Source organism: Phacochoerus africanus, chromosome 2 (assembly GCF_016906955.1).
Source record: "Phacochoerus africanus isolate WHEZ1 chromosome 2, ROS_Pafr_v1, whole genome shotgun sequence".
Classification (NCBI taxonomy): domain Eukaryota; kingdom Metazoa; phylum Chordata; class Mammalia; order Artiodactyla; family Suidae; genus Phacochoerus; species Phacochoerus africanus.
In genome coordinates, this window is record NC_062545.1 from 279,599,938 (window position 1) to 279,626,829 (window position 26,892).

At 59.9% G+C, this 26,892-nt stretch overlaps 2 protein-coding genes and 1 long non-coding RNA gene across 9 annotated transcripts; 2 read left to right on the forward strand and 1 right to left on the reverse strand.

Moving 5' to 3' along the window:
* Positions 1-2,465: 2,465 nt before the first annotated feature.
* Positions 2,466-11,735, reverse strand: ZMYND19 (zinc finger MYND-type containing 19). Of its 3 annotated transcripts, XM_047769103.1 has the most exons (7): positions 11,451-11,670; positions 10,734-10,856; positions 9,878-9,937; positions 8,559-8,665; positions 7,850-7,990; positions 3,240-3,420; positions 2,466-3,008 (listed from the first exon to the last, which is right to left on the reverse strand). In XM_047769103.1, the coding sequence occupies exons 1-7, from the start codon at positions 11,499-11,501 to the stop codon at positions 2,865-2,867; spliced, it is 807 nt and encodes a 268-aa protein (XP_047625059.1). In that variant the 5' UTR covers positions 11,502-11,670; the 3' UTR covers positions 2,466-2,864. The 3 variants fall into 3 exon arrangements, with proteins under 3 accessions (XP_047625059.1, XP_047625062.1, XP_047625061.1); XM_047769106.1 differs by lacking the exon at positions 10,734-10,856 and having other exon boundaries at positions 11,451-11,735; XM_047769105.1 differs by lacking the exons at positions 10,734-10,856; positions 11,451-11,670 and adding an exon at positions 10,047-10,208.
* Positions 11,736-11,957: 222 nt separating this feature from the next.
* Positions 11,958-17,830, forward strand: LOC125120602 (uncharacterized). Of its 2 annotated transcripts, none has more exons than XR_007133350.1 (3): positions 11,958-12,162; positions 17,223-17,437; positions 17,565-17,830. It is a non-coding gene; the product is annotated as an uncharacterized LOC125120602 (long non-coding RNA). The 2 variants fall into 2 exon arrangements; XR_007133351.1 differs by lacking the exon at positions 11,958-12,162 and adding an exon at positions 16,969-17,074.
* A 1,180-nt stretch (positions 17,831-19,010) lies between these two features.
* ARRDC1 (arrestin domain containing 1) lies at positions 19,011-26,847 on the forward strand. Of its 4 annotated transcripts, XM_047769109.1 has the most exons (8): positions 19,011-19,169; positions 24,498-24,608; positions 25,004-25,054; positions 25,195-25,349; positions 25,537-25,719; positions 25,809-25,985; positions 26,058-26,481; positions 26,555-26,847. In XM_047769109.1, the coding sequence occupies exons 1-8, from the start codon at positions 19,052-19,054 to the stop codon at positions 26,617-26,619; spliced, it is 1,284 nt and encodes a 427-aa protein (XP_047625065.1). In that variant the 5' UTR covers positions 19,011-19,051; the 3' UTR covers positions 26,620-26,847. The 4 variants fall into 4 exon arrangements, with proteins under 4 accessions (XP_047625065.1, XP_047625064.1, XP_047625063.1 ...); XM_047769108.1 differs by having other exon boundaries at positions 26,058-26,847; XM_047769107.1 differs by lacking the exon at positions 19,011-19,169 and adding an exon at positions 19,370-21,335 and having other exon boundaries at positions 26,058-26,847.
* Positions 26,848-26,892: the final 45 nt, after the last annotated feature.

Below are 26,892 nucleotides of genomic sequence, written 5' to 3' on the forward strand. Positions count from 1 at the left end.
ACCCCAGGGAGCTCCCCTAGTGCTGCACCGGTGGACGCGGAGCTGCCAGCCAGGACAGCAGAGAAAGGAGATGGGGCCGCCCAGAGGGCCGCAGGCAGGAGTGGCAGGTATGAGGATGAGCAGAGGGCATGGGGAAGAGCCAAGGTCTGGACCCCAGGGGCCGGATGTAAGGCAGGGGAGCCAGCACAGCCACAATCTGATTGGAAACTGAGGATGTGCTGACACCAATCAAAAAAAAAAAAAAAAAAATTTCCGTGACTCCACAGAACAAGTTTGGAGCAGGTAAGTGCTGGATATTGCTATGGACTGAATAGCATCCCCCTAAAAGCTGTTAAAGTCCTATCCAATGATACGTAGAAAGTGTCCTTTGGAAACAGGGTCCTTGCGTAGGTAACCCATTTCAGATGAGGCCATTAGGGTGGCCCTAATCCAATATGACTGACGTCCTCATGAAGGAGACTGTTAGGGACAGACGCCCACAGATGGAAGACAATGCCAGGGCATCTGCAAGGTAGTGACCCCCTGTGACTGCCAGAAACTAGGAGCCTGTAACACACCCCTAGAGCCCTTGGAAGGCGCATGGTCCTAGGGACTTCTGGCTCTCAGAATCAAGACCACACAGCGGCTTCTGTTTTAAGGTAGTTTGTGATACTTTGTCATGGCAGCTCCAGGAAATGGGACTGGAATCCACACGGATCCCTGGGTAATCAGCCTGTGGTTTTGAAGAGGTTTCCACAGCTGGCAATACAGATTTGAGTCAGCAGGTCAGATGCAGCTGAAGCAAGGAAGCAGAAAAGGTTGATCGGGGAGCAAGAAGCCGTCCTGGATTTGGTCCGGTACCAGTGAAGTCAAGCATCCCCAACCAGCACATTCCAAACAGGTGGGAAACAAACTCCATGTTTCAGCCATATGAATGGATGCTGAGCTTCCAAACATTTTGAGATGTGTGGCTATAAAGATCAAGAGGTGGAGGCCATCAGAAGAGAAACCAGGGGCTGGATATCAGATAAAGGACAAAGAAAACAAATGGGAATTGAATGTGTGGACCTCGGGGCACCTTCCGAGTGCATCCACTCCAGTTGCTGCAGCGGCAGCAATGGAGGGAAACCCCAGGACCCCATGGCCACCATCCCTGCTCCAGCACGGGATGCAATACCATCAGGCAAGGGACAGCCACCAGCTACAGCACCAGTCCTGTGGCCCCAAGTAAAGGCTCTTCCAAATGTGCCACAAGCCATGGGAGAAAGTGACCAGGGGTCAGAACCCAGTGTGTTGTCCACTAGGTCAGCTGAAACCCTCCCACTTCCCTTTCAATGCAATTTTCCAATGACCAGCTGGCCACAAGACAATGCTGGCCAGAAGATGCAGACAGGCCAGAGTGTCGACCTGGCTACTCCCCAAAGGACACAGGCAAGATACAACCTGTGATCTGGGGCCTCCTCATCCCAGGAGCCTATGAAGGCAGGCTCCCATGCCTGGAAGCTCACCCAAACGGACACAGGTCCCCTCACCCCAACATCCCTGCCCAGAGCTGGCCTCAGGATGCAGGAGTTGGCCTGGCTCTGGGAACATCCCAAGGGCTCAGGGCCGCTGCCGCCCGTAGGGCTCTCGGGATCCCACATATCTTCCTGACAGTTCTGAGCCCCCATTACTGCCCCACCTGGGCCCGGAGGCACCTAGCGCAGACCTCACCTGTGCAGAAAAGGCCCTGCCCAGGAAGACACACAGCTGACTCGCACAGACAGCAGCAAGGTCTTCTCAGCAAAAACACATGTGGGGCATGTGGAGTTTCTTCAACTACAGAAAACCCTCCCTCGGGGTTGGGACTGAGGCTCCCCTCCAGCTCCTGGCATGTTGCTGTCACCTGTTTCGCCAGCCTGTTCCCCAGGAGGACTCCAAGCTCTGCAGAAACTACCAAAAGCTCAGCTTATGGACCATAGGCTACCAAGGGGGCTGGCCTCAGCCAGGGGAAGAAAGAACACACAGGGGATTCTGAAGATGGCAGAAGAGCTGCAAAAGGGGAAGTGTGGCAGGGGACTGCGGGACCCACGTGGTGCTTGGGATGGCCCAAGATGGATGACCACAGCTGGCATGCCCAGCCTTCACTCTCCCTGCAAACCTGTAAGTTCCAGGCCATACAGCCTGGCTCATAGCCCCCAAGATGGCCATGCAAGGTGTACAAGATGCTGCCCAGTGCTCAGTGTTCTGTGGCTTCCAGAAAGGAGAGGGAGGCCTGGCCTGGGGGCCACGGCCCAGGCCAGGAAACAGGAAAGCTGTTGGCAGAGGCCCCACCTTGAGCCCCCACGCACGCGCTTCTTGAGTCAAAGCGAGAGGGCACCAGTGGTGGCTGAGAAGAGTGCCGACCTCGGCAGCCACCCCCAGGCCTGGCCACAGCACAGGCTCCAGCCACACCCATGCCCACGGGCGACCGGGGAGGAGGCGAGCAGAGAAGGGCGCAGTCAGGGTCCCGGGTGTCCCACCCTTTACTTTGCCTTGTGCCAGGTCCCAGGCAGGCCGCCCTCCTCGGCCCGGCTAACCCGGAGAATTTTGAGTGTTACAGCAAATGACACTATTTGTAATTGCTAACCCTGCCACGGCCTCCCCCCAGAAAAACTGTACATGAGTTTACAAACATATTAACATATAAATAATGAGAACTGTCCCTGCGGAGCCTCCCAGCGGTCTCTGCTCCAGCTCCAGGCGAGCGCGGGGGCGGGGCGGGGGCGGGGCCAGTGGCGCGGGGGCGGGGCTGGGCGGCTCCTCCAGTAGCTCTGGTCCAGCCATCAGCCTGTCCACACCTCCCCGCGGAGATCCAGACACCGCGGCATCTCGGGCCTGAGGCGGCTCTGCTGCCCGGTCATCGGTCATCGCTCCGGCTCGAGCTCGTGCTGGAAGGGGCGCTTCTTCTCCCGACAGTGCTTCTTGTGCGCGGGCCAGTCCTTCTGCTGGCACTGGGAGCCACAGTAGCGCGCCACCTGGCAGCGCCCACAGATGTTGAACTCCCGGAGCTGAAAGGACACACAGGTCACGCTGGGGAGTCGGCTGTGGGGCATAGACTACGCGAGGAGCCGGCAACCCCTGCAACTGGGGCGGAAGGGCCTGGGCCCCGGTTAGGCGGCGACAAAGGGACAGCCACCACAGCGGGGAAGCTGCAAAAGGGCGGCTCTGGGAGAGGCCTGGGGTCTGTAGGGACCAGACCCCGGGCAGGGCTGGGGCGGCCGGAGCCAGCTGCGGCGCACCTGCTTCTCAATCACCGTGCAGGGAGGGTAATGGCACTCGTAGTAGGTACAGGACGTCTCCTCCTCTTCCACCACGTCCCCGTTGGCATTGTAGTACCGGGTCACGTTCAGGACAGGGAACTGCTCCTCTATGGGGTCCGTGGGAAGCTGCTGAATCGCGAGCCAGTATAGGCTTTGCTCCCTTAAAGAGAGAGGCAGACGCGTCAGTACTCTCTGGCCAGAAAGAGTTGAGGCACGGAGGTGACGAGGACTGACTCCAGGGATGGACAAGAGGCTTGCTCATCTCAGGATGCCTCCCCCACGTTCTGATTGGCAGCCCGACCTTCCTCTGGCCCACCCTGACGCCGGGGCTTGCTTCTCTGTGACCTCAACCGCAAAAAGGTACAGGGCAGGGCTGTGTCTGCTGGTCAATCACCCCCACCCCTCGGACAGCCAGGCACACAACAGGTATGTAGATCATGCGGTCCCAGCCCCAGGCCCAGCCAAGCCTGCGCCCCCTGCGCAAGGCCAGGCAGCCTCTCTCCCTGCTGGTGGCCGCAAGAGCACTGGCCTCTGCGCCTGGCTGAGCCGCCTCCTTCGGTGCCGCGTGCGGCTCTACATCCTTCTAACCGTGCGCCTTGCTGGAGGAGCTCGAAGCTCGCAACCGAAAAACTCTGCCTGATGCTCGAACTGAGGTGCCTGCGCAGGCCTCGCAACAGGTACAGGAGAAGGGGGCAAACCCCAGGGAGGGAGCAGCTGGCCTTCCAAGGAAGCAGCACCTGCACCGTGATGGCCAAGGACCGGGTGAACCATCCCCTGCCCACCCTCCCTGGTGGCCAAGCCTGGAGGGACCTGGTTGCAAAGGAAGGGTCGCCCTCTTCGAACATCGCATACAAAAATGAACTCAAAATAGACTGAGGACCTAACAAAGACTCCAACTATAAAACACTCAGAGAAACATCGGACAAAGCTTCATGGCGTCGGCTTTGGCAATGATCTTGGCTACGACACCAAAGGCACAGCAAGGAAAGAAAAAGCAGACACAAGGAGTCCCTGAAAAATCCACAAGTTCTGTGTATCAAAAGGCAATCAAAGGAGTTCCCTTCATGGCTCAGTGGGTAACGAACCCAACTAGGATCCACGAGGATGCAGGTTTGGTCCCTGGCCTCACTCTGTGGGTTAAGGATCCAGCGTTGCTGTGAGCTGTGGTGCAGGCTGCAGACACGGCTTGGATCTGGCGTTGCTGTGGCTGTGGTGTAGGGAACTTTCATATGCCGCAGGTGCAGCCCTTTAAAAAAAAAAAAAAAAAAAAGGCAATCAATAGGCTGAAAAGGCGACCTACACAATGTGGGGGGGGGGGAATCATCTGCACATCATCTAGCTGATGAGAGACTCAAGTCTAGAATATATAAAGAACTCTACAACTCAATTAAAACCTAAAAGTTTCCTGGTGGCACCGTGGATCCGGTGTTGTCACTGCTGTGGCACAGGTTCTATCCCTGGCCCCGAAACTTGTGCATGCTGCAGGTGTGGCAAATAAATAAATAAATAAGTAAAAATGAGTAGGAATTCCCGCATAGTGCACCAGGATTGGAGCATCTCTGCAGCACTAGGACACAGGTTCAATCCCTGGCCCGGCACAGTGGGTTGCCAGAGTTGCAGCTCAGACCTGATCCTGGCCTAGGAGCTCCATATGCTGCGCAAGCGGCCAAAAAAGAAAAAAATGCTCAGCATCACTGATCATCAGTCAAATGCAGGTCAAAACTATGAGGCGTTCCCCGGTGGCACAGGGACTGAGGATCTGCCATCATCACTGCTGTGGCTCAGGTCACTGCTGTGGCGTAGGTTTGATCCCTGGCCTCGAAACTTCCACGTGCCACCGCATAACCAAAACACAGTAAAAAAAACCTCCCCAATGAGACTACCCGACACTCAGGAGGTAGCTACTAGCAACTGAACAGAAAGCAAGTGTTGGCGAGGATGTGGAGACACTGGAGCCTCTGCACTGCTGGAGGGAAGTGAAACAGTGCAGATGCCTGGGAAAGCAGCACGGGGGCTCCTCCAAACACTAAACACACAGCCACCACACGACTCAGCAATTCCACTTCGGGGCACACACTGAGAGAAGCAAAAGCAGGGACTCGGAAGAGCTGTTCACACAACTGTGTTCGCAGGCGCATTGTTCCCAACAGCCAGGTGGTAGAGGCCACCAAGGGCCCGTGGGTGGATGACAGACAAACCCAACGTGCTACTCGTCCACTGACGCAAGACTGTTCAGCCTGAGACGGAAAGGAGATTCTGACACATGCTACGCCGTGGGTGAGCCTGGAGCACATGGAGGCAGGGTGGAACAAGCCCGTCACTCAAGGACAAACGCCACACAAACCCACTCAGACGAGGTCCCAAGACTGGCCAATGCATAGACCAGCGGGTGTCAGGGCTGGCCAAGGGGTGGGGACTTCGTGTTTACTGGGGACAGAGCTTCAGTCTGGGGAACGAGGGATTTCTGGAGGTGGAGAGTGATGGCTGCACAGCAACGTGGGTGTGCTTAATGCTACGGACTTAAAACGGTTCAAAAGAAAATATTACATGTATTTTCCCACAATAAAAACATCTCTTTAAAGAAAAGGATGAGTCAGGATGTGGGAGAATGACAACTTTCTGAGCTCTTCAATCAAGTTCTGCACGACAGGCGCGTCTCAGTCCCAGCCAGCTCCTAGAGGCATCGGGGGAAGCTGCGCCCCGGCAGGGCAGCCGTCAGGGCCCCCCTGAAGCGACACTGGGGAAGCAGGGCCGAAGCTACGGGCCTAGGAGGGGCTGAGGTGCTGAACCCCACCTCACAGATGGGACGCTGATGAGAGCTGCCACAGAGGCCACTGGATGAGAGATGGAAGGACACGCCAGGCCAAGGGGAGCTCAGGGCACACTCGCCTGCGGCCAGCTCTGCCCCGACAGATGTGCTGAGGAGCTGAACCCCAGCTTGCAAACAAAAGGTAACCCCACCCCTGAGCACTCAGCTCCTGGGACAACCAGCAGGCAGGAGCCTCGGGATGGCCCTGGGCTGCCCGTGAGTGGCCTGGAAGGAGGATGGGACAGCTGGGGTGGAACCTCTGCCTGACGGGTCCCCTCGTCTCACAACACACGGAGCTCAGATGCACGAACGCAACCCTCGGCCACGGGTCATGGGGAGACCTGCCCGAGATGACAGGCTCCACAGCCCAGAGAGCCCAGGAAGAGGCAGACCCATTGCTGGAGGAAGGGTAGGCAGTGCCCCTCCCGTGTCTGCAGTGGGAACCTCACGGACTCAGAGAGGGTCCTGTGCGAGTGCCAGGTGACCCGGGGGATCCAGAGCGGAGCTGCCTGCTGAGCCGCCCTCATTCTGTTGATGAAAGAACCCTCCTGCCCCCAGCATGGAAGCAGAAAGGAGACTCAAAACGATCCAACTGGAGTTGATCCCAGCTTGTCCTCGGCTGAGGAGAGCGGGCACGTGGCTCTGGCAGCTGCTCCTGAGACCTGCAGGAGGCGCCAGGGCTTTCTACATCCCGCGGGGAACCCGCATGCTCCTGCTGTGCTTCAGCCAAATGAGACTCAAGTTTCTGTCTCTTGCAGACAGAGGCTAGGCTAACACCATCCCCCAGAGGATGGGAGTCCTGACTCACCTGTAAAAAAGGGCCAGCCTTGCTCAAGAACAGCATGAGGGGGCCTTGGGGCCGTGCTCTAGGAAACACGGGCCTGGAGGCCTGGAGAGGCCTCCTGCCCCCCTCGCAGAGTCACGGACGGCCCTCCAGGCCTGCAGCAGCCTTCTATGGCCTGTGGCCTTCTTAGTCTTGGGGACTATTCTCTACTGCCAAGCCCAGTTAGCCGGCTCATTCTGCCATTTCCACCTGCACTGCATGGGGCTCTGCCAGACACTAACCCGAACCATTGCCAAGGTTCCACCCTGTCTCCAGCTGTTGTGAAGCTCCTGAGAGACACCGGACACCCCCCGCCCCCCGACTTCTGTCTGCAGGGGAGATGAGCACCGGCACAGCCGAAGGTAGTAAGAGCTGCCCAGGGCCGAGGACATGCAGGGGCCCCTAAAGGATGCACATGTGGCCAGGGACACCCGGCTCGTTTTGGCTCCTGTCCGGCTAGTCCTCCAGCTCTTCCCGAAGGCTCCACGAAGCTCAGAGGGACTGTTCCTGGGAACTGTCCTGGGAGCACCTTACGGGCCCAAGTGGGGTACCTGAAGGACAGCACTGCCCCAGGACCCAGGAAAAGCAGAGGCCCAGTAGCCAAGCCCTAAGCCACTGACTAGGCGAGCTGTTCGCTAAAGAGCATGTCAAAGACCCGTCTGTGTGCAGAGGCCCCTGTGATAAGACGCCTGCCATGCCTCGGGGAGTCCTGCTCACCTACCAGGATCCAGCCCACACCAACCTTCCCCTGCCAGGGTCAATTCAGAAGACCACCCCAAAAAGGTCACTGTCAAACGGCACCCTCCCCCCGGGAAGAAAAGGAGGACTCCCCTCGTGGGGAAAATAACCAAGGTCCCCAAACCCACTAGCGCCTTGGAGCAGAGAGCAGACACGGACCCCTCTTGCGGGGCCTCCTTCAGGGGAAGGCCCCCATCACCAAGCCCCAAGATGACCCACCTTTGCTTGCTGGAGGTCTCTTCAGCTTTGGGCCGCCAGCCCCATGGCACCAGCTGCAGGTTGTCCAGGCGATTGTCCACAGTGACAGCGTTGAGATGCACCACCTGGAACCCGGGAGCAATGCCCCCCCTGTGCCGCTCCCTAGGAAACAGACAGCTCTCCACACGGGCCCCCTGACCCCCAGCACCTCGGCCAGGTGCTCTCAACAGGCCCCTGGTCACGCTGACGGGGGCGCATCAGGGGCCAGGCTGCTGAGAGGCCCAAAGAGGACAGACCGCATTGATAGCTTGGCTCCTGGACTTAGGAGCCAGGCTGCAGGAGCCAATGGTGGAAGCCCCAGTCGTCTCATACACAGCCTAGAGGACACCCCCTCTATCTCAGAACTGCACTGCTCACCCCACAGAGAAAAAGGCCCTTCCCCACACCCCCAGCAGGCTCGGCAAGAGCCGGGCGGAGGGACCAGATCCCCCTCCCCCGGAGAAGGCCGTGTCCAGAGAGAGTGCAGAGTGCATGTGGTGTAGACTCAGGCTCCCGGCAGAGCTGTGAGAGGTAAAGCAGTCACCCCTCCGGCTTAGTGGCAATGACTCAGGGCAAACGGGACACTTGGGGAAGGCGCCACCCGTCAATGAGGGCGGGCTCTGCTGAGCTCAGGGCTCACGCAAACTCGAAGGAGGAAGCAGGCGTCTGAAAACACCCAGAAAACACCCACCACAGCAGCTCATGAAGGAGCCTCCCCGAGCCCCTGCCTCGGTTTTTGTCAAAGGCGTATGCGAATATCTTAGCACCATTTCCGTCTGCGTCCACTTCCATCCGGGCCTGAGAAGAGACAGAAAACCATCTGCTAAAACACCTCTGATTCTCAGGGAGTTCCCGCTGTGGCACAGTGGGTTAAGAACCTGACTGCAATGGCTCAGGTCGTCACAGAAGTGTGGGTTTAACTCCCTGGTCTGGCGCAGTGGTTTAAAGGGTCTGGTGGAGTTCCTGTCATGGCTCAGTGGTTAACGAATCCGACTAGGAACCATGAGGTTGCAGGTTCAATCCCTGGCCTTGCTCAGTGGGTTAAGGATCTGGCGTTGCCGTGAGCTGTGGTGTAGGTCTCAGACGCAGCTTGGATCCCGCGTTGCTGTGGCTCTGGTGTAGGCCGGTGGCTACAGCTCCGATTCGACCCCTAGCCTGGGAACCTCCATATGCTACAGGAGTGGCCCTAGAAAAAGCAAAAAAACAAAAACAAAATAAAAATAAAGAGTCTGGCATCACCACAGCTGGGGCTCGGATTCAGTCCCTGGCCCAGGAATGTCCATATGCCATGGGTGCAGGTGTTAAAAACAACAACAAAAACACCTCCAATTCTCAACAACATTCCAAATTCCTCTTAGAAAAATGAATGAAACAAGCCAGAGAGACCAATGGCCATCTATTCCCAGAACCCTGGGGGCCTGTGGAGGCTCCCATAGACGGGTGGTACTGAGGCAAGACCTGTTCACAAACCACTCTGCAAAGTATCGAGGACACAGAGAAATAAACTTCCCTGTCCTTAAAAAAGCCCCAATGCAGTAAGAAAAGAGAAGCCCTCCACCAGGTGAGCATGCCAGTGTGAAGGGCTGAGAAAAGCGTGTGGGGTTGGGCCGCAGACTCCTGGAGGGAGGACAGCTTCACCAGGCAAGGAGCAGAGGAAGGCAGGGGGAGCTTAGCTTGGGGGGCACCAGGCGGGGTGAGGGCCAAGGCCAGAGAGCGGGTGGGAGGCAATGGGACAGAAGTGGCACTTATCCCACTGAACTCAATCACAGACAGGACACCGCAGACAGGCTCTCTGGAAGAGCCTGCAAGCAGGTGCACGTGGGGGAAGACCAGCTCACTGAGGGGCTCCAACGGCCAGTGACGGCCAGGTCCCGTCCAGACCTGGGCTCTAGAGGGTGCACTGGCCAACCTGAGATGCTCGCGTGCAAGGTCTTGCCTTGTAAACCCAGCCCTCATGAGCTTCCCCAGGCATGACCGAGGGTATGCCAGCAAAGCGACAGCCGTCCTTACCTCAAAGGAGTAGCCCTCCACCAGCGGGATGTCCTGCTCGTCTATCAGTGTGTACTTGGTCTGGAAATTAATGTTTGAGGACATTACATTTGAGGAGCCCAAGGTACTAGAAATAAGTGGGAACAGCCCCTTCAAACGGAGAGAGGTCAGCGGGCCTGGGGCAGTTTACCCTGAAAAGCAGGCAGAGAGGCCCAAAGCCGGTCACTGCCCACTCAAGACTGTGCAGCGGAAAGGGATCAGGCTTCACTTTCACCTGCTCAAGACCAACCATGAGAAATGCCCCAGAGGAGTTCTCGTTGTGGCTCAGCAGTAAGGAACCCAACTAGTATCCATGAGGACACCATTTCAATCCCTGGCCTCGATCAGTGGGTTAAGAATCTGGCGGTGCTGTGAGCTGTGGTGCAGGTCGCAGACGCCACTCAGATCTGGGTGGTGGTGGCTGTGATATACCGCTGGCAGCTGGAGTTCCCATTCAACCCCTGGTTTGGGAACTTCCATATACTGAAGTGTGACCCTGAAAAAGCAAAAAAAAAAAAAAAAAAGATGGTGATTTCACTGGAGTAGAGGGAGAAGCCCAGGACTGAGGCAGACTATCCCCAAGATTTCAGTTAACATTTACTGATAGAGGCAGGTGGTCCGCATACAGGTGCTCACAGAATTGTCCCTCGTCTTTGTCCAAAACGTCTGCTCCAAATTAAAGTTTCAGAGGACGCAATCTGTCATCACGTTAGAAGGGATCTCAGAGCTGATGAGGAACCCACTCTAGTTAGAAAGTCACTCTCCCTTGCAGGAAGAGCAAGAACCAGTCTCACTCTCACTTGGAAAGTTTTTTTTCTAGGATATGAATCGGTTTTACCTTCATCTGACTGCCTCTGCTCCTCTCTCCCACCAGAAGCTTCCGCCGCTGGTGATGGGAACAGGGTTCCCATCCAGGGTAAGGTCCGTGGCTGGTGCAGCTGCACGGCCGGCGGGCCGGCTCCTGAAAACAGCCAAGCCTCAATGCCCACAGGTGCTGGGAAGCTCCAGCCTCGAACACGTGGAGAGCGGGGCCAGGTAAGCGAGAGAAGCAGAGGGAGGTCCTGCTTTGGCGAGGCCCACTGAGGCTCAGCCAGCCCGGGCCGCCGCTGGTAACACAAACCCTGCGCAAAGCTTACTACGGACCGGCAGGCACCAGCGGCGCGCACACGCGGGTCTCGGCGAGGAGCGAGCGCGCCGCCTCGGAAGGGCCTGCGCGCCTCGGGGCCGCAGGAGCAGCCTCCAGCCCCCACCTCCCCCCGGCCACGGCGCACGGTCGGGACCCCAGGCGGCGGCCAGAGGAAGGCTACCGGTGAGGGGGCGAGGCCATCAGCCTATCTCCCGTACAACCGCCCGGCCCTGTGCCCCCTCCTCCCAGCCTCGCAACCCCGACCCCGACTCCCAGCCCCGGCAACCCCCGAGCCTCGCACCCCGAGCCCTATCCTCAAACCCGGCCTGGCCCCTCACCCCCAGCGTCGGCCTGGTCCCCAGCCCACTCCCCTGGCCCAGCCCCCCCACGCCCCCAGCCCGACTCTGGCCGCAGCCCCGCGCCGCTCACCTTCCCGGCCACCCGGCCGAGCCGCACGATACCCAATTTGAAGTCGGTCATGGCCGGGCCTGCGCTCGGCCGGCGGCGCCGCTCCCTCGGGAGGCGCCGGGGCCGGGGCGGGGCCGCAGCGCGCCGGGCGGGCCAGGCAGACGACTCCGGGTCGGAATCGGGGCCAGGCAGGCGGGCGGGCGGGACGAGGCTGGGCCGGACTCGGGCCGCCGCCGCCTGGCGCCCGCCGGACCTGCCACGCGCCGCCGCCGCCGCCGCTGCCGCGCGCACCACCGCGAGCGGGGCCAGAGGCGGGGCGCGGCGCGGACACACCCCCGCCCGCCGCTGCCTGGCCAATCGTGGGGCGCGCACTGCACCGGCCGGCGCGCGCCGCCATGCCGCGGCCAATGACAAGAGGGCGAATGCGCCGGCGCGCTGAAGAGCAGGGCGAGCGCGGGGGAGGGGCGCGGCCGGGGGCGGTGCCTGCGCGGCCGCCCCGCGCGACGTCAGTTTCGCGGGAAGCTTTGTGCGGGAGGCGGCGCTACCGGCTCCCGGCTCCAATCTCCCGTCTGCTACCTAGCCCCTGCCCCGCGCCCGGCCCCTACACCTCGTGGAGAGCGGCCTGGCTCCGCATCTCGGGCCGTCCAGGCCCTGCAGGTCAGGGCCCCTGCGGGACTGACTGCGGCTCCCGGTAGACGGCTCCCAGCCCGCGGACAGCAGGCAGGAGGCCAAGGTGGGGACGGGGCCCCGGAGCCCGGGGTTGCTGTAGGGTACTGGCTGGGGGGCGGGGGGCAGAGCAGATAGGAGCGAGCCCACCGAACGCTGCTGGATGGCGGGCACCAGCCCGCGCTCCTCCTCCCTGGCCATCCACCTCCTCATAGGGACCCGCGTCAGGACTCCATAGCTCATCATCCGGTTACACTAGCCTTCCCAGGGCCTCGAGCTAGAGCGCTTACAGCCTGGGCCAGTTCCTTCCTAAACCGGAACTCTAAGGCCTGACGACTTTGGGGGGCTCTGCCTGTCTCCTGGCAACCAGTCCAGCTTGCTCTCACTCCCAGCCCCCAATGAAACCATTCTACACCAGGGCACCAAACAAATTAAAAACCCCTGCTCGGGTTCTAGCGAGGGAGGCAGAAAAGGCCCATGGCTAGTGAGTTATATGCCACGTTAGGAAGCGATCAGTGCTGTGAGAAACAAGAGCATTAGGGAGCTGGGGTCCTGGGGAAGGAGGTGGGCAGAGCAGGCCTCTTTGACAAGTAATTTGAACAAACTGGGTTGAGGAGGGGCGAGTTGTGTGCAATATAGGGCAAGCATTCCTAGCAGCAGGAAGGGCCAGTGTCCAGGGAGCACATTTGGAGCGTCTGAGCCGTGGAGCTGGCCATTGTGACCAGACTGGAGTGCATGAGAGCAATAGGGGACAAGGCCAGAGAGGTGGGGACTGGAAAGGGGTCATGTCAGCTCCCGTGAGGACTTGGACTTCTACGCTCAGGAAAGAGTCCGTGGAGGATTGGAACAGAGGAAAAGCTCTTCAGTGACTCACACTGGCGGATGGAGACAATGGGGAAAGAACGGAAGCAGGGAGCCTGTTGAGGAAGTTCATGCAAATACCAGTCCAAGAACTGACGGTGTTTGGACGCCTGTGGTGACAGTGGTGTGTGGCAGTCAGGGCAGCCCTGGTTATGCCGCAGTAACAAACGACTCTAAATTCTCAGTGGCTTAGCAAAATACAAATGTATTCTCACTCATGCTACATGTTAGGGTTATAAAGGCAGTTAAATAACGACTAGAGTTCAGGGAGGTGTCCAGCCAGGGTAGAAATTGGGCATTCATGAGCACATTTGTTGTACATAAAGCCGCATAACTGGATGAGCTCACCATGGGAGAAAATGCAGAGAGAGAAGAAGAGAGGTACAAGCTTGAGCCCTGGGTACTCTCATATGAAGGGGGAAGGAAGGCTGGAAAGAGAAGGAGTCAGTAAAGAGAACGAGGGTGTCTGGTGGAGGGAAGCCAGTGAGCGAGAAGCCAAGGGAAGTGTGAACAGACACGAGGGGTCAGCCTTGTCAATGCTGCCGATAGGTCCTGGACGGCCAGTGCTGGGGATCAGTCAATACATCGTGCAGCACCAGGGCACTGGGGACCTTGAGAAGTAAGTGGAGGGGCAATAACTCCAACAAAATGGGCTAGTTGGGGGTCTAAGGGAAGGATTAAAGACCTTGTAACTGGAGTTCCTGAAGTGGCGAAGGATCCGACTAGGAACCATGAGGTTGCAGGTTCCATCCCTGGCCTCGCTCAGTGGGTTAAGGATCCAGCGGCAACAGCTCTGATTAGACCCCTAGCCTGGGAACCTCCATGTGCCATGGGTGCGGCCCTTAAAAAAAAAAAAAAAAAAGACCTTGCAATCGAGAGCTCTTCTATAACGTTTCTGGTGAAAACAGAGCAGGAAAAAAATGAGCCAAAGCAAGAAAGAAAAAGCAAGTCAAGAGAGATGGTTGGTTTCACTTGATCTTACCCAAAGGCCGAGAAGCCAGAGAGATGGTTGGTTTCATGGTGGGAAAGGAAATAGCACGTTGCCTGCCGGTGGGAACAAGCCCAACCAAAGGAGAACCATCGAGATGATCGCCTGAGTGGGGAGCGTGGGGGCTCAGCAGGAGTGACTGGAGTGCGGGTGGTTAGCTCGCCTGCATTTGGAGGGGAGTGGATGTGGATGCGGGACTCTGGGGCATTCTCTTCTTTAAGTTCCTGGGCCAGGGATGGAACCTGCACCAAAGCTGTGACCCCAGGCTGCTGCGGTGACAATGCCAGCTCCTTAACCTGCTGTGCCACAAAGGAACTCCTGGGGAGTTCTCTCTCTCTCTCTTTTTTTTTTTTTTGTCTTTTTGTCTTTTTAGGGCCACACACAGAACATAAGGAGGTTCCCAGGGTAGGGGTCTAATCGGAGCTACAGCTGCCGGCCTACACCACAGCCACAGCAACAATGCCGGATCCTTAACCCACTGAGCGAGGCCAGGGATCAAACCCACAACCTCATGGTTCCCAGTCGGATTTGTTTCCACTGCGCCACAACGGGAACTCCAGGGGAGTTCTCTTCTGCTGAGAACTTTCTTCCTCCTCAAGTCAGCAGGAAATGAGGCCGTCAGCTAAAAGTGAGAGGGGGCAGATGGTGGTGGTCCCAGGAGAGCGGCTCCGAGGACAGGGGAGCTGGGAAAAGACGGGATGAGAGCATCGAAGGGAGGCGGTCCCAGGTCTTGCCCGGGGCTTTTGAGTTGGGTGAGGAAAGGAGAGAGGGGACAGATCCGCGGGTTGGAGGTCCCCTCACAGTCCAAAGGGTTGTTGACAGAGGGAGTGGCGAGGAGAGGAGGGATTGAGAGCCCTGCGGACCTGACACCACGCGGGGCGCAGGTGCTGGTGGTGATCGTGCCATCTGCTGACGTGTGACAAAACCACCCCAAAACTCACGGCTTAAGGCAGCATTGACTTACTTTGCGCGGTTCTGCGACTGACCAGGGACCTTCCCTTCCACACGGTGTCAGCTCCCTTCACTGGGGCTCAGCTAGGAGTTCGCCTGGAGCTTCTCACTTCTCGTCTTGGTCTGCTGTCGCTGGCGGCCTAGGCATGGAGCTCCGTTCTAGGGGACAGGTGGGCCTCTGCTTGAATCCCGCCTCGGGCAAGCCTGGAGTTCGTGCAGGAGGCCTGGGCGTAAGAGCCTAAGTCCCGGAAAGTGCAAGTCGTTGATGGGCTGCCAGTGGGACAGGCTGCCTCCTTGTCTGTCCTCTGGCCCCCCATGATTTGGGCTCTTCCCACATGAAGACTCCAGCACCACCACCTCACCAGGGCTCTAGGCTTGGAATCCAGCAGCTAGCAACACTCCGTGGGGAAGCACAGGGTAAGCGAATAGACACACTGTGCAAGAGGGGGACGGGGGTTGCCCTTGCAGCCGCAGGCATCCGTCACCACGGTCCTCTAATCCCCCCCCCAACCCCCGGCAAGTGGTGCCCTAACCCACCGTTTGGGCTATTCTCAGCTGCTCCCGCTGCCTCCTGGCCCCATGTGCTCAGTCACCTTCCCTTTTCCATAGCAGACTGGCCATGTTGGAGCAGCTTTCTCAGCCTGCTCGCCTGTACAAAGTTGGGGCCTGACACCTCTTTTATTTTGAACTTTGTTCTTTTTTGTTTAAGCAGATACAACCGCTTAAAGCTTTGTGGATTTTCTGTGTATCAAATTATAACTCACTTAATTAGATAAAAGCTACCCTGCAGATATCTTGCAGCGGCCCCTCTCTCCTGTGGGGGATGAGCCTGGTGTTGCGGGACAATGACCTCAAGACACTTGGAAAACTTTCTGCATGGCCGACAGCGTCTGTGAGGGTTCCCTCCCCTGGAAACCCTTCAGAGGTCTTAACAAGGGGTCATATCCCTCGCCTTCGGATTTTTTTTTTTTTTTTTTTTGTGTGGCTGCACATGTGGCACATGGAAGTTCCTGGGCCATGGGAGTTCCCATCGTGCTCAGCAGTTACGAAACCTGACTAGGATCCATGAGGACATGTGTTCGATCCCCAGCCTCGCTCAGTGGGTTAAGGATCTGGCGTTGCCATGAACTGTGGTATAGGTCACAGACGAGGTTCGGATCCCGCCTTGCTGTGTCTGTGGTGTAGCAGCTTAGCTCCCATTCGAACCCTAGCCTGGGAACCTCCATATGCCTCAGGTGCAGCCCTAAAAAGACAAAAGGAGTTCCCGGGCCAGAGATTGAACTGGGGCCACTGCGGTAACCAGAGCCACCACAGGGAACTCCCTCATGGTGTCACTTCTTCCCTTGAGAACTTTTGCTGCCTGGAAAGCCTGGGATTGAGAAATAGTTTTTACTTTCCAACTGCAAGACTTAGCTTGAAATGTTCCTTCCAGCTTCTGCTGGAACATGGACTATTACTGCTTTGGTTCATTTCTCTTTATTTCACTATGGCGTCAACAACGGAAAGAAGCTGGTTGGCCCTTGAAGCTTTCCGCCTGGGAAATGAGATGATTCGATCCATTTTCTGTCTTCCACGTTACCACAGGCAATGGTCGGGCCACTTTCCTGCCAATACTCGACCTGGCTCACTGTTCTCCAGCCTTCCCCAGCGGTGTCCCCACTGCCCTGCCGGAGTCCTCCTGCTGCCCGATTCCAGAGTCAGTGCAGGTTTTAGAATCTCGTTACGGCAGTGTCTCGCTTCTAAGTGTCAGGGTCTGTTCCAGGCATCTGCTGGTGCATAAAAAATGACCCGGACCTTATTAGCTTAAAACAACTGTGGGAGTTCCTGGCGTGACTCAGCAGTTACCGAACCTGACTAGCATCCAGGGGGATGAAGGTTCGATCCCTGGCCTCGCTCAGTGGGTTAAGGATCTGGCGTTGCCACGTGCTGTGGTGTAGGTTGCAGATGCAGCTCGGATCCCTCGTTGCTGTGACTGTGGCATAGGCTGGTGGCTACAGCTCCAATTGACCCCTAGCCTGGGAACCTCCATATACTGTGGGTGCAGCCCTAAGAAGACAGAAGAGACCAAAAAGAAAAACCCCAACCCCCCAAAAAACCCCAAACCAATTGTGGATTTTCTCATGAATCCATGATCTAGACTGGGCTCAGCTGGTACCTTCTCCTGCTGTTGGCTGCTGTGGTAAGTTGTCTCAAATTGTCGCCATAGATTCCTTTCCTCCATTGGTCGTAGGACTGTTTTGACGCGTTTACTGAGGTTCTGGGACTTCTGGGCCCAGGCCTGAGGACTGGAAGCTTCACCTCCCTCCCTCTTGGCGGCCTGCCCACAGGTAACAGCTCACTACCTGGAGACCCTCATGCTGTGCAGAACCCCAAGCCACACTTGCTGAGAGGGCTAATGGAAGGGACACACGACCAGCCCCCAGCCAGCCCAGCCACTCCACTCGAGCTGTCATACAACAGCAAAAGGATGTCTTAGATGCTCTGTCCCAGTCAGATCCCACGCAGAGAACAGCCCCCGGCTGAGTGCAGCCTCGTTTTCAGAGTAAGTAGTAAACTGGGGTGCCTTGTTACACAGCAGCAGAAGCTGAAATGGCCAGGGCCTCTACGGCTGCAGTCGTCAGGGTGTGCGACCGAGGAGGCAGCTCTGAGAAGGTCTCGCTCGTGTCCAGGCTCACCCTCTGTGATCTCGCCAGCGGAGCAACCCGGACCCTCAGGGAGTGAGAACAGAGGCCGCCAGCCCTCCTTAGAGCCTGCAGCTGGTGTGGCATCTCTCTCTGGCAGCTCAGGCAAGTCAAGGGGCCGGGTCGGATCCAACGGGAGGCCGTGGGGCCCGCCGGCTGAATGCGGTTGTTGGGGGGCAGCATTCCTGCAGATGTAGGAGGGGCTGCCAAATCCGCTGGGAAGCAGGGTCCTCGGAGGACAGGAGTCATGAGAATAAGCACTCTCCTTTTTGCTTGGTCTTTTTTGGGCCGCGCCAGCGCCCGTGGGGAAGTCCCCAGGCTAGGGATCAAATCAGAGCTACAGCTGCCGGCCTACACCACAGCCACAGCAACATGGGATCTGAGCCAAGTCTTCCATCTACACCACAGCTCAGAGCCACGCCAGATCCTTAACCACTGAGCGAGGTCAGGAAGCAAACCTCATCCTCCTGGATACGGGTCAGGTTTTTACCTCCCTGAGCACAAGGGGGAGTCCCCCAAATCTTCAGTCTGTTGTCTCCCCCAAACCCATCTCTAGAAGTGCCAGTTCACTTGGGTGCCCAGTGGGCACTTCAGACTCTGCTGGTCATGACTTTCTCCCACTGCCAAAACAACTTGTATCCTGGCTGGTCGTCTCCGTCAAAAAAAAAAAAAAAAAAAAAAGCCACGCTTTTCACCCAGCTGTTCTGGAAAACTGGTCACCTTGACACCCTCCTTCAAGCAATCCCATATTTAACCCACCAGTGGGCGCCGGCACCCTTCTCTAATCCTAGCTAGACTCTCCAGGGTGCCAGCGAATCGGCGCCTGGGTGTCGCGCCCCATCCTTCACCTCTCTCTCCCGCTGCTGCGGGCCAAGAGCCCCCAGCCCGGGGCACAAACCCAGCCTAGCGCTGTCTCTCAGCACCGAGACGCGGGACGGGGGAGACCCTCCCGGGGCGGAGTCTGGGAGGGGGCGTCGGCCCCGCGCGTCCGCTCGGCAGGTGAAGCCGCCGCGGTCGCTGGGGCAGCAGGGGGCGCAGGTGTGCCAGGTTCCCGCGAGCCCCGCGGGCGCTCCACCCGGGCGGCCGGGGCGGGGCGCGGGGGACGGACCGAGGCGGGGCTGGAGGGGGCGTTGCGGGACCAGGGGGAGCAGGCGCGCGGCGGGGTGCGCGTGGTGGCGGGGTGGTGCGGGGGGGCGAGGAGAGGCGGGAACGGGCCAGGGCGGGGTCGGGGCACCGACCGAGGCCGGGCGGGCAGGAGCCGGCTCGGGGCGCTGGCTGGGGAGGGCTGGGAGCTGGCCCGGAAGCGGGGGCCGGGGCCCCGGCGGGGACCGAGGTGGGGGGGTGGGGGCGGTCGGGGAGCGGGGGCCGGGCCGGGGCGGGGCGGGGCGGGGGCGGGGCTCGGAGCGCGGCGGCGGCGGCGGCGGCGGTGGCGGGGCGGGGGCGTCAGTGTGCGGCTGCCCGGCCTGGGCCGCGGCATGGGGCGGGTACAGCTTTTCGAGGTCTGCCTGAGCCACGGCCGCGTCGTCTACAGCCCTGGGGAGCCGCTGGCGGGGGCCGTGCGCGTGCGCCTGGCGGCGCCGCTGCCCTTCCGAGGTGGGCGCGGGGTCCGGGGAGGGCCGCACCTGCGGGGCGGGGCGGAGCTCCCGAGCGGCTTCGGTGCTCCGGAGCGGCTTCGGGGGCGCGGGGCCTGGGACCCGCGAGGCCTGGGGACCGCCGACCACCCCCTCCGCCCGGGGCACGGGTCCTGCCGGCGGGAGGGCTGCGGGGCGGCGGGGCGGGCCGCTGACCGCTGGGGTGGGAGGCCAGCGGCGGCCGGGGCGGAGCAGGGAGGCCCGGGTGGCCCAGTCCTTCCGCATCTGCCCTTCCTGTCCTCTCTGCCTACAGGCGGCCAGAGTCGAGGCGGCGGCTTTGAGCCGGTGCACCTCGGCGAAGGCCACTCTGATCTGGACCCAGGACGCCCCCAACCGTCTCTGTAGGGTCTCCGGTCCTCTGCGGCCCTCACCTGCTGGGTGGTCCTCATCTGAAGCCTGGCCCTCCTGGGCTTGCTTTCCCACATACCCAGGGTCCTGGCTCAGGGCCTCCTTCCTGACAGCCCCGCCGAGTGTGCAGATCCCCAGGGGCACTGGCTCACACCCAGTCTAAGGCTAGTTCTAGCGGGCTGGGAGGGTCTTGCTCATCCCAGGGAGCCCAGGCCCCTGGCCCAGCAGGCATCTGGGAGCTGAACCTGAGCCCTCCTGGCCAGTCACTCTCTGCTGGCGCAGACATCTGGGGCTTTGAGACTGGGGATCCGGTTGCTGCGGTGGCACTTGCTAAGGTGCAGGTCTCCTCTGCTGAGATGTGTTTGGGAATTCACACCTTGGCCGGGAGAGGTAGAGTGCGGTGCACAAAGCCACGGCCCAGGGCCTCTCTCCAGAACTCCGGCTCCGGCTGTGAGGCTGTGTGGTGTGTCTGTCCCGGGGTGCCGCTCTGTCTTGGGGGTGCTTGGCTATAACCGCAGCTGCTGGGCCTCCCTCTGGCCTTGGCCCCAGGCCCCTGTGTGGCTGAGGACTGAGAGCCACTGTCCTTCTCTCTGGGCAGCTGCTGCCTCCATCCTGGATGGGTTGGACCCCAGACTTTCTCACTCTTTGAGGCACCAGGGGTCTAGGAAGAAGCTGGTTGTAGGATGCCTCTTGTCAGGCGAGCAGCTGTGTGGCGCCTCCTCCCGTGACTGGTGGCCTCTCTCCTGCTCTCCATTTAGAGTTCGGGGTCTGGGTGGGGTAGGTGTGGTTGTGGGAGCGGCACAGTGGGGACAGTGCAGCTTTTCTCTGGGGCACGAGCCAGAGGTAAGAGGTGCATGTGGCTAGTAGGCTTCTGGCTTCGGGGCTGGTGCCATGCAGCCCACGGGACAGAGGACAGACGGACACCCTCTGGTAGCTGGGGCCCAGGGCAGACAGGCCATTGCTGACCGTGGTGAAGGAGTGACATGAGCTGTGCATGACTAGCTTCGGCTGAGCAGAGCCCTCTAGGCTCCCTGTGGTGGGTGGAATGTGGCTGGATGGACAGCTGGGGTGCAGGATCGAAGGAGCCCCTTCTGATAATCCTGACTATAAAAGTACCCGCTGAGCCCTGGGTAGGGGAGGAACAGGTCAGGTCACGGGCCAGCCTGGGAGTTGCTCAGAGCGGGTACCAAGCAGCTTGCCCTCCAGGGGCAGAGGGGGTATGGCTGCCTGGGCTGCTGGAGGGCTCCAGGCCTGCCTGGGGTGGGAAAGGAAAGCCGGGGTTCTTTGTCTTTCACTCGGAAGATACTTGTTGGGCTCCTGCTACCAGCCAGTGATGCAACAGGGAGGCCCCCCAGGAGGACACAGAGGATGGGGGCACAGGCCTCTAAACGCTTGACTGAGTGATGACCTGCACTCAGCCTTGAGGATGCTGGCAGCTGTGGGAGCTGATGTGGAAGAAAGCCAGGGAAGGAGCCGTTTTCCTGGAGCCCAGGTCTCGACCAGCCTGTAGTTGGCGCTCAGGCGGGGCTGCCCTGTGTTCTGCTCCCGAGGTGGGCGACAAGGGAGGGTGAGGCCCAAACTGCAGCCCCAGCAGCCCCAGCTCTGCCAGCTCCCTGAACTCTGGCCATGGGCTGGGGACCAACGCAGGGGTCCTCCGAGCAGGCCTGGGAGGTGGGCGTGGTCACGCCTGTCGTGTTACAGATTTGGAGAAAGGACAGAGGGAAGTGGTTCGCAGGCCAGAGCTGTAGAGAAGAGATGTGTTCCAAGGCCGGGCGTCCAGGTTCGCGGGGGCAGGGGGTGGGGTGGGTGGGAGAGACCTTTGGGACCAGAACAGAAAGAGGAGCAAGCAGAGGTCTTCCTGGCTGGGTTGCAGGTGGTGCATAGGGGGAGGGCTGCTGGACAGGTGAGTGTGTTGGCTCAAGAGGAAAGTTCCAGAAGTCACTGTGATGCAGAATCCCTGTGATGATTTTGGAGAACCAGAGCAGCCTCAGGCTGCCCAAGACTGATTGGTGCCTGCCTTTTGTCATGCGTCCAAGCACTGTTAGAACTGAACACTTCAGGGGTTCCCGCTGTGGCTCAGGGGGTTAAGAATCTGACTGGTGGTGCAGAGGTGCGGGTGTGATCCCCAGCCTGATGCAGTGGGTTAAAGGATCCGGCATTGCCATAGCTGTGGTGTAGGTCACAGCTGAAGCTCAGATCCAATCCCTGGCCCAGGAACTTGCGCTTCCCTGTGCCACAGGGGACCATAAAAAAGCCCAAACACGTCAAACGTAGAGGGCACCATGGGGTGCCGTCCCTTTGCCAGAACACACCTGGCCCTGCCTCACCTCCAGAAGCAGCCACCCCGCACAGAGTAGGAGGGACAGGCCTGCTGTGTGTCCAGCCCCTGAGCCTCCACTGTTCTCCTTTGCAGGGGAGAGTAGACAGGGCGGTTTGACCCCAAGGCAGTGATTGGAGGCTGCTCACCCAGGCAGGGTCCCCACGTGGCCTCAGCCTGCCGGCAGCTTGTTGAGAAGCTCGCAGAGTTCAGGCCCATCTGGAATGACCAAGGGTCGACTTGTTTTTTTGGGGTCAGGTGCTCCTGCGGCTTCTTCACCTTAATCCTGGGGCCACGTCCAGGCCGAGCGGGTGACTGTTTTCGCTGCCCTGCTGTGGGACACGGGGGCTCTGCCTAGATGGTTTGCGGTTAGGGGCGGTGTTGCTGGAGGATCCTGAGGAAATAGGGGGAGATTCTGAGAACTGCTGGACCTCCTGGCGTGTGTGTAGAATTGCCTGGTTTTTCTCCGGGGCCTTCGTTGGTCTGCGCTTGGATCGCTGTGGAGGGAGTGTCTGTTTTTCTACCTCCTCTGTGACACTTGTCAAAATAGTTAATAGTTGCTAAGTTATCTGCGTTTCCCCAAATCCTAGTGAGGTGACACATTTCTTCTTTTATCTGCTGCTACGTGAAGGTCACAAGTAACAAATCACCCCTAGTATTCCACGGTGATCTGGTGTTGTCACTGCTGTGGCTCGAGTCATGGCTGCGGTGTGGTTTCAGTCCCTGGCTTGGAAACGTGTGTGTGTCTCAGGTGCAACCAAAAACAGGAAAAAAAAAAAAACCCAAAACCAAAAAACCCTAACCTAAGTGGTTTTATCATAGCTTGTGGTGTCGTGCGCTAGGAATTTGGACAGAGGGGGTTCCCGTTGTGGCTCAGCAGTAACGAACCCGACTAGTATCCATGAGGATGAGGGTTTGATCCCTGGCCTCCCTCAGTGGATTAAGGATCAATGCCATGAGCTCCTGTGTAGGTTGAAGACGCTGCTTGGATCCCGTGTTGCTGTGGCTGTGGTGTAGGCCAGTGGCTGCAGCTCCAATCTGACCCTTAGCCTGGGAACCGCCATGTACCACAGGTGTGGCCCTTAAACAACTAAAAAAAAAAATGGGGGCAGAGGTGGGTGATTCTTGAGCTCCAGGTGCCATCCACTGGGGTCCCTCAACAGTGCACAGCTGGCACCGGACCAGTCCGGGGACCACTGTGCCCCTCCAGCATCCTCTGTCCCTAGCACTCCCAGGGCAGCCCAACCCCAGGGGAGGTGGGCAGCCCTCTCCACGGGAGGTGTTGAAAGCAGGGTGGTGTCTGGCATCCACCAGCATGTCTTCTATTCGCTCTGTAGTCAGGCTTCCCCTCCTCTGCCTGTTCCCCATGTTTCTTTTGGGCTGTCTTAGTCTGTAGGAGCGCCTCAGTGTCCCAGACGTCCAGGGTGGGAACAGTTCCAGGTCTGGCTCTAGGAGGGGGCGACTGATGGAAGGTGGATTAGAAATGAGGGCTGAGGCCCAGGTGGTGAGGCTGGGCTGGCCTGGAGGCTGAGGGCCGGTCACGGGCAGTGCTGATGGGCTGGAGGACGAGCCGCAGGTGCATGGCGGGTGAGCAGCAGGAGGCCGTGTTGGCAAGGTGGGGCCAGCTGGGGGGATGGTGGACATAGTCTGTGTGGCTGACCCCTGGCCCTGGGCATTTGAGACCTCAGGTCTTCCTGCCTGGTGGGTCTGTCAGGAGGGCGTCAGATTCTGAGTCACTTTCCCTTCACCTGTCCGTCAAGTTGGGGAAGGCAGAGGAGCTGGGCAGACAGGCTAAAGCCTTTGGCCTTGACTCAGCCCTGCAGGGAGGGGAAGGATGGACAGAGCTGCAGGGCCCCCCGTTGCTGAGCTCCCGTCCCCCACCCTGCTTGTGTCTCCAGTTGTAGCGTCCTCTCTGGTGAGCAGCTGCAGCTGAGCCTGGTCCAGCCATGGCCTTCTGACCATCATGGACTCTGGGCACAGGTCTCTTGGACTGACCAGGATGCCCCTGGGCTGCCACAGTTCCTGCTTTGCGTGCTTCCTCTGGGGAGTGGGGCGTCTGCATGCAGGAATCAGCTCTCCTGGGCAGTACTGGCCCAGGAAGCCCAGGGTGTCCCCACCCTCCGGTGCCAGACTGCTAGGTTCCCTACCTGCCCAGGCTGGTCTGACCACATTCCTGCAGAGTGCGCTGGTGGCCGCTAGCTTCCTGGAGCAGGAAGGAGTGCCTCTCAGCCTGACTGACTTACCTGACACCTGCAGAGCGGTTGGGGTTGGAGGTCAGCTGCCCCACAGCCTCTGCTCATCAGCGCTGCTTTCCCAAGCATCCCCTGTAGGGAGCCGACTTTTCACCGGTCCGGTAGGGTTGGGGGTTGCCTAGCGGCCATCTGGGTGATCACCGGGGCCTTCCTGTTCTGGACCACAGGCCAAGTGGAACTTCGCGCCTCCCGCCTGGGCTCCCGAGGAGCACCCCGAGATGTGGGATAGGCAGGAGGTGTCCCGCCTTCCCAGGGCCTCGCTGGTGCCACTGCCTGGTCCCCAGTGCTGCCAGTCCTGCCTGAATCTCTGTGCTGTGGCCCAGGAGGGCCCAGGCCAGCAACTGGCTGGGGCTCACGCGATTCCTTCTTGCAGCCATCCGGGTGACCTGTACAGGGTCCTGCAGGGTCTCCAACAAGGCCAACGACGCGGCGTGGGTGGCGGAGGAGGGCTACTTCAACAGCGCTCTGTCCCTGGCCGACAAGGGTGAGTCTGGGAACCTCCTTATCCCACCTGGTGATCTGCTGCGGCAGCTCTTGCTCGGGATGGGGTCTGTCTGTCTGCCCTGCCTCTCCATCTGCCTCTGGGCCCCCGTGCTGGCTCGCCCTCTGCTAGGACTGTGCACTCTGATGCTGCCTGAGAAGGGCTGGGTGCTGAAGAGGGCCCAGCTGCTCCTGGATTTGGATGGGTTCTTGCCCCCCATCCTTTGCCCAGGCCACAGCCCTGTGCTGCCAAGGTGCTGGAGACAGAGGCTGGGAGACCCGGCAGCCAGCAGCAGTGTGAGCTGGTCTGCTGTGGGCCTGCTTCCTTGCTGGGCCCTGCGATGTCACCAAGAGGCTCCTGAGGCCCCGTCTTCCCCATCCTCCTTTCTGTCTCTGCAGGGAGCCTGCCTGCTGGAGAGCACAGCTTTCCCTTCCAGTTCCTGCTTCCTGGTGAGAGCCCAGCCTGACCAGACCTGGCCTGGTGGCGACAGCTGGCAGTGGAGCGGGGGGGGCGGGGGGGGGGGGGGGGGATGTGGAGTGGGAGGTGAGGCAGGGGGCAGTCGGGTGCCAGTCCTTTGCTCTCTCTCCAGCCACAGCGCCCACGTCCTTTGAGGGCCCTTTTGGGAAGATTGTGCACCAGGTACGGGCCACCATTGACACGCCACGTTTTTCCAAGGATCACCAGTGCAGCCGCGTGTTCTATATCTTGAGCCCCCTAAACCTGAACAGCATCCCAGACATCGAGGTGAGCCTGGAGCGTGGCCTCCTGGGGGCCCCACCCTTGCTGATGCCCTGTCCCCAGCAGAGGTGAGGCACCTAGGGTCTGGAAGAGCAGTGGCCCCTCTGTTCTGAGCCGACTGGGCCATGTTCAGGGGCCCCAGGGATTCAGCCTGACCACACCTGACAACCCTGCTCTCCGCCCTCCTCCCCAGCAACCCAATGTGGCCTCCACCACCAGGAAGTTCTCCTACAAGCTGGTGAAGACAGGCAGCGTGGTCCTCACGGCCAGCACCGATCTCCGAGGCTACGTGGTGGGGCAGGTGCTGCGGCTGCAGGCTGACATCGAGAACCAGTCAGGCAAGGACACCAGCCCTGTGGTGGCCAGTCTGCTGCAGGTCAGAGTCACTGCCAGGCCGTGTCCCCGTGGGACAGAGGAGGGCTAGGTGGCTGGCGTGCCCAGGCTCACCGGCTGGCCCCTCCCCAGAAAGTGTCCTATAAGGCCAAGCGCTGGATTTATGACGTGCGGACCATCGCAGAGGTGGAGGGTGCCAGCGTCAAGGCCTGGAGGCGGGCTCAGTGGCAAGAGCAGATCCTAGTGCCCGCCCTGCCCCAGTCGGCCCTGCCGGGCTGCAGCCTCATCCATGTGGACTACTACCTGCAGGTGCCAGGGGTGCAGGGGTGCCGTGGGGGGAGGGTCCAGCGGCCTGGCTCCTCACTCCCGCAACCTCCCCAGGTCTCCCTGAAGACTCCGGAAGCCATTGTGACCCTGCCAGTCTTCATTGGCAATATCGCTGTGAACCAAGTTCCACTGAGCCCCCGGCCAGGCCCAGGGCCACCTCCGGTAGTGCCCTCTGCGCCACCCCAGGAGGAGGCAGAGGCTGTGGCCAGTGGACCCCACTTCTTCTCGGACCCTGTCTCTCTCTCCACCAAGAGCCACTCGCAGCAGCAGCAGCCGCCTGCAGCCTTCGGCTCTGTGCCTGGCGCCCCTGAACCCCATCCTCCGGATGGCAGCCCCGCCCCCCACCCTCTGCCCCCTCCCTTGTGTATCTCCACAGGTGCCACCGTCCCCTACTTTGCAGAGGGTTCTGGAGGGCCGGTGCCCACCACCAGTACCTTGATCCTACCCCCGGAGTACAGCTCGTGGGGCTACCCGTATGGTGAGTGGGGGCCTGGGGCCTGGCGGGGAGGGGGCGCCACGGGCCCCTTGCAGACCCGCCTCTCTCCCTGCAGAGGCCCCACCATCCTATGAGCAGAGCTGCGGCAGTGTGGACCCCTGCCTGACCCCCAGGAGCTGACCGCATGTCGCCTTCTCTGGACGGGCTGACCTCTGTCCTGGGACCTGGCTCCCAGGGCCTTGTGCCTTCACTCCCGGCCTGGCCCGGCCTCCTCAGGACCCGCCGCTGCCCGGCCGTTCCCCGCGGCCTCTGCCTCTGGCCCAGCCTCCGCGGCTACCCTGCAGTCGGGCTCTCCCCGGGGGTTGGGGGCCTAGAGAGGCGCGGTGTAAATAAAGCGCATCATCTGTAGAGCTGGGCACTGCGGCGAGTCGGGCGACCTCCTCCGCCGGACGT

Coding starts and splice junctions, on each gene's coding strand:
- ZMYND19 (XM_047769103.1), bottom strand. CDS start 11,501: ATGACCGACTTCAAATTGGGTATCGTGCGGCTCGGCCGGGTGGCCGGG. Junction 7,991..8,558: donor CTCCTTCATGAGCTGCTGTG/GTGGGTGTTTTC, acceptor TCTGTTTCCTAG/GGAGCGGCACAGGGGGGGCA. Junction 3,421..7,849: donor GAGACCTCCAGCAAGCAAAG/GTGGGTCATCTT, acceptor TCTCTCTTTAAG/GGAGCAAAGCCTATACTGGC.
- ARRDC1 (XM_047769107.1), top strand. CDS start 21,182: ATGGGCTGGGGACCAACGCAGGGGTCCTCCGAGCAGGCCTGGGAGGTG. Junction 24,609..25,003: donor TCTGTCCCTGGCCGACAAGG/GTGAGTCTGGGA, acceptor CTGTCTCTGCAG/GGAGCCTGCCTGCTGGAGAG. Junction 25,055..25,194: donor CTTCCAGTTCCTGCTTCCTG/GTGAGAGCCCAG, acceptor CTCTCTCTCCAG/CCACAGCGCCCACGTCCTTT.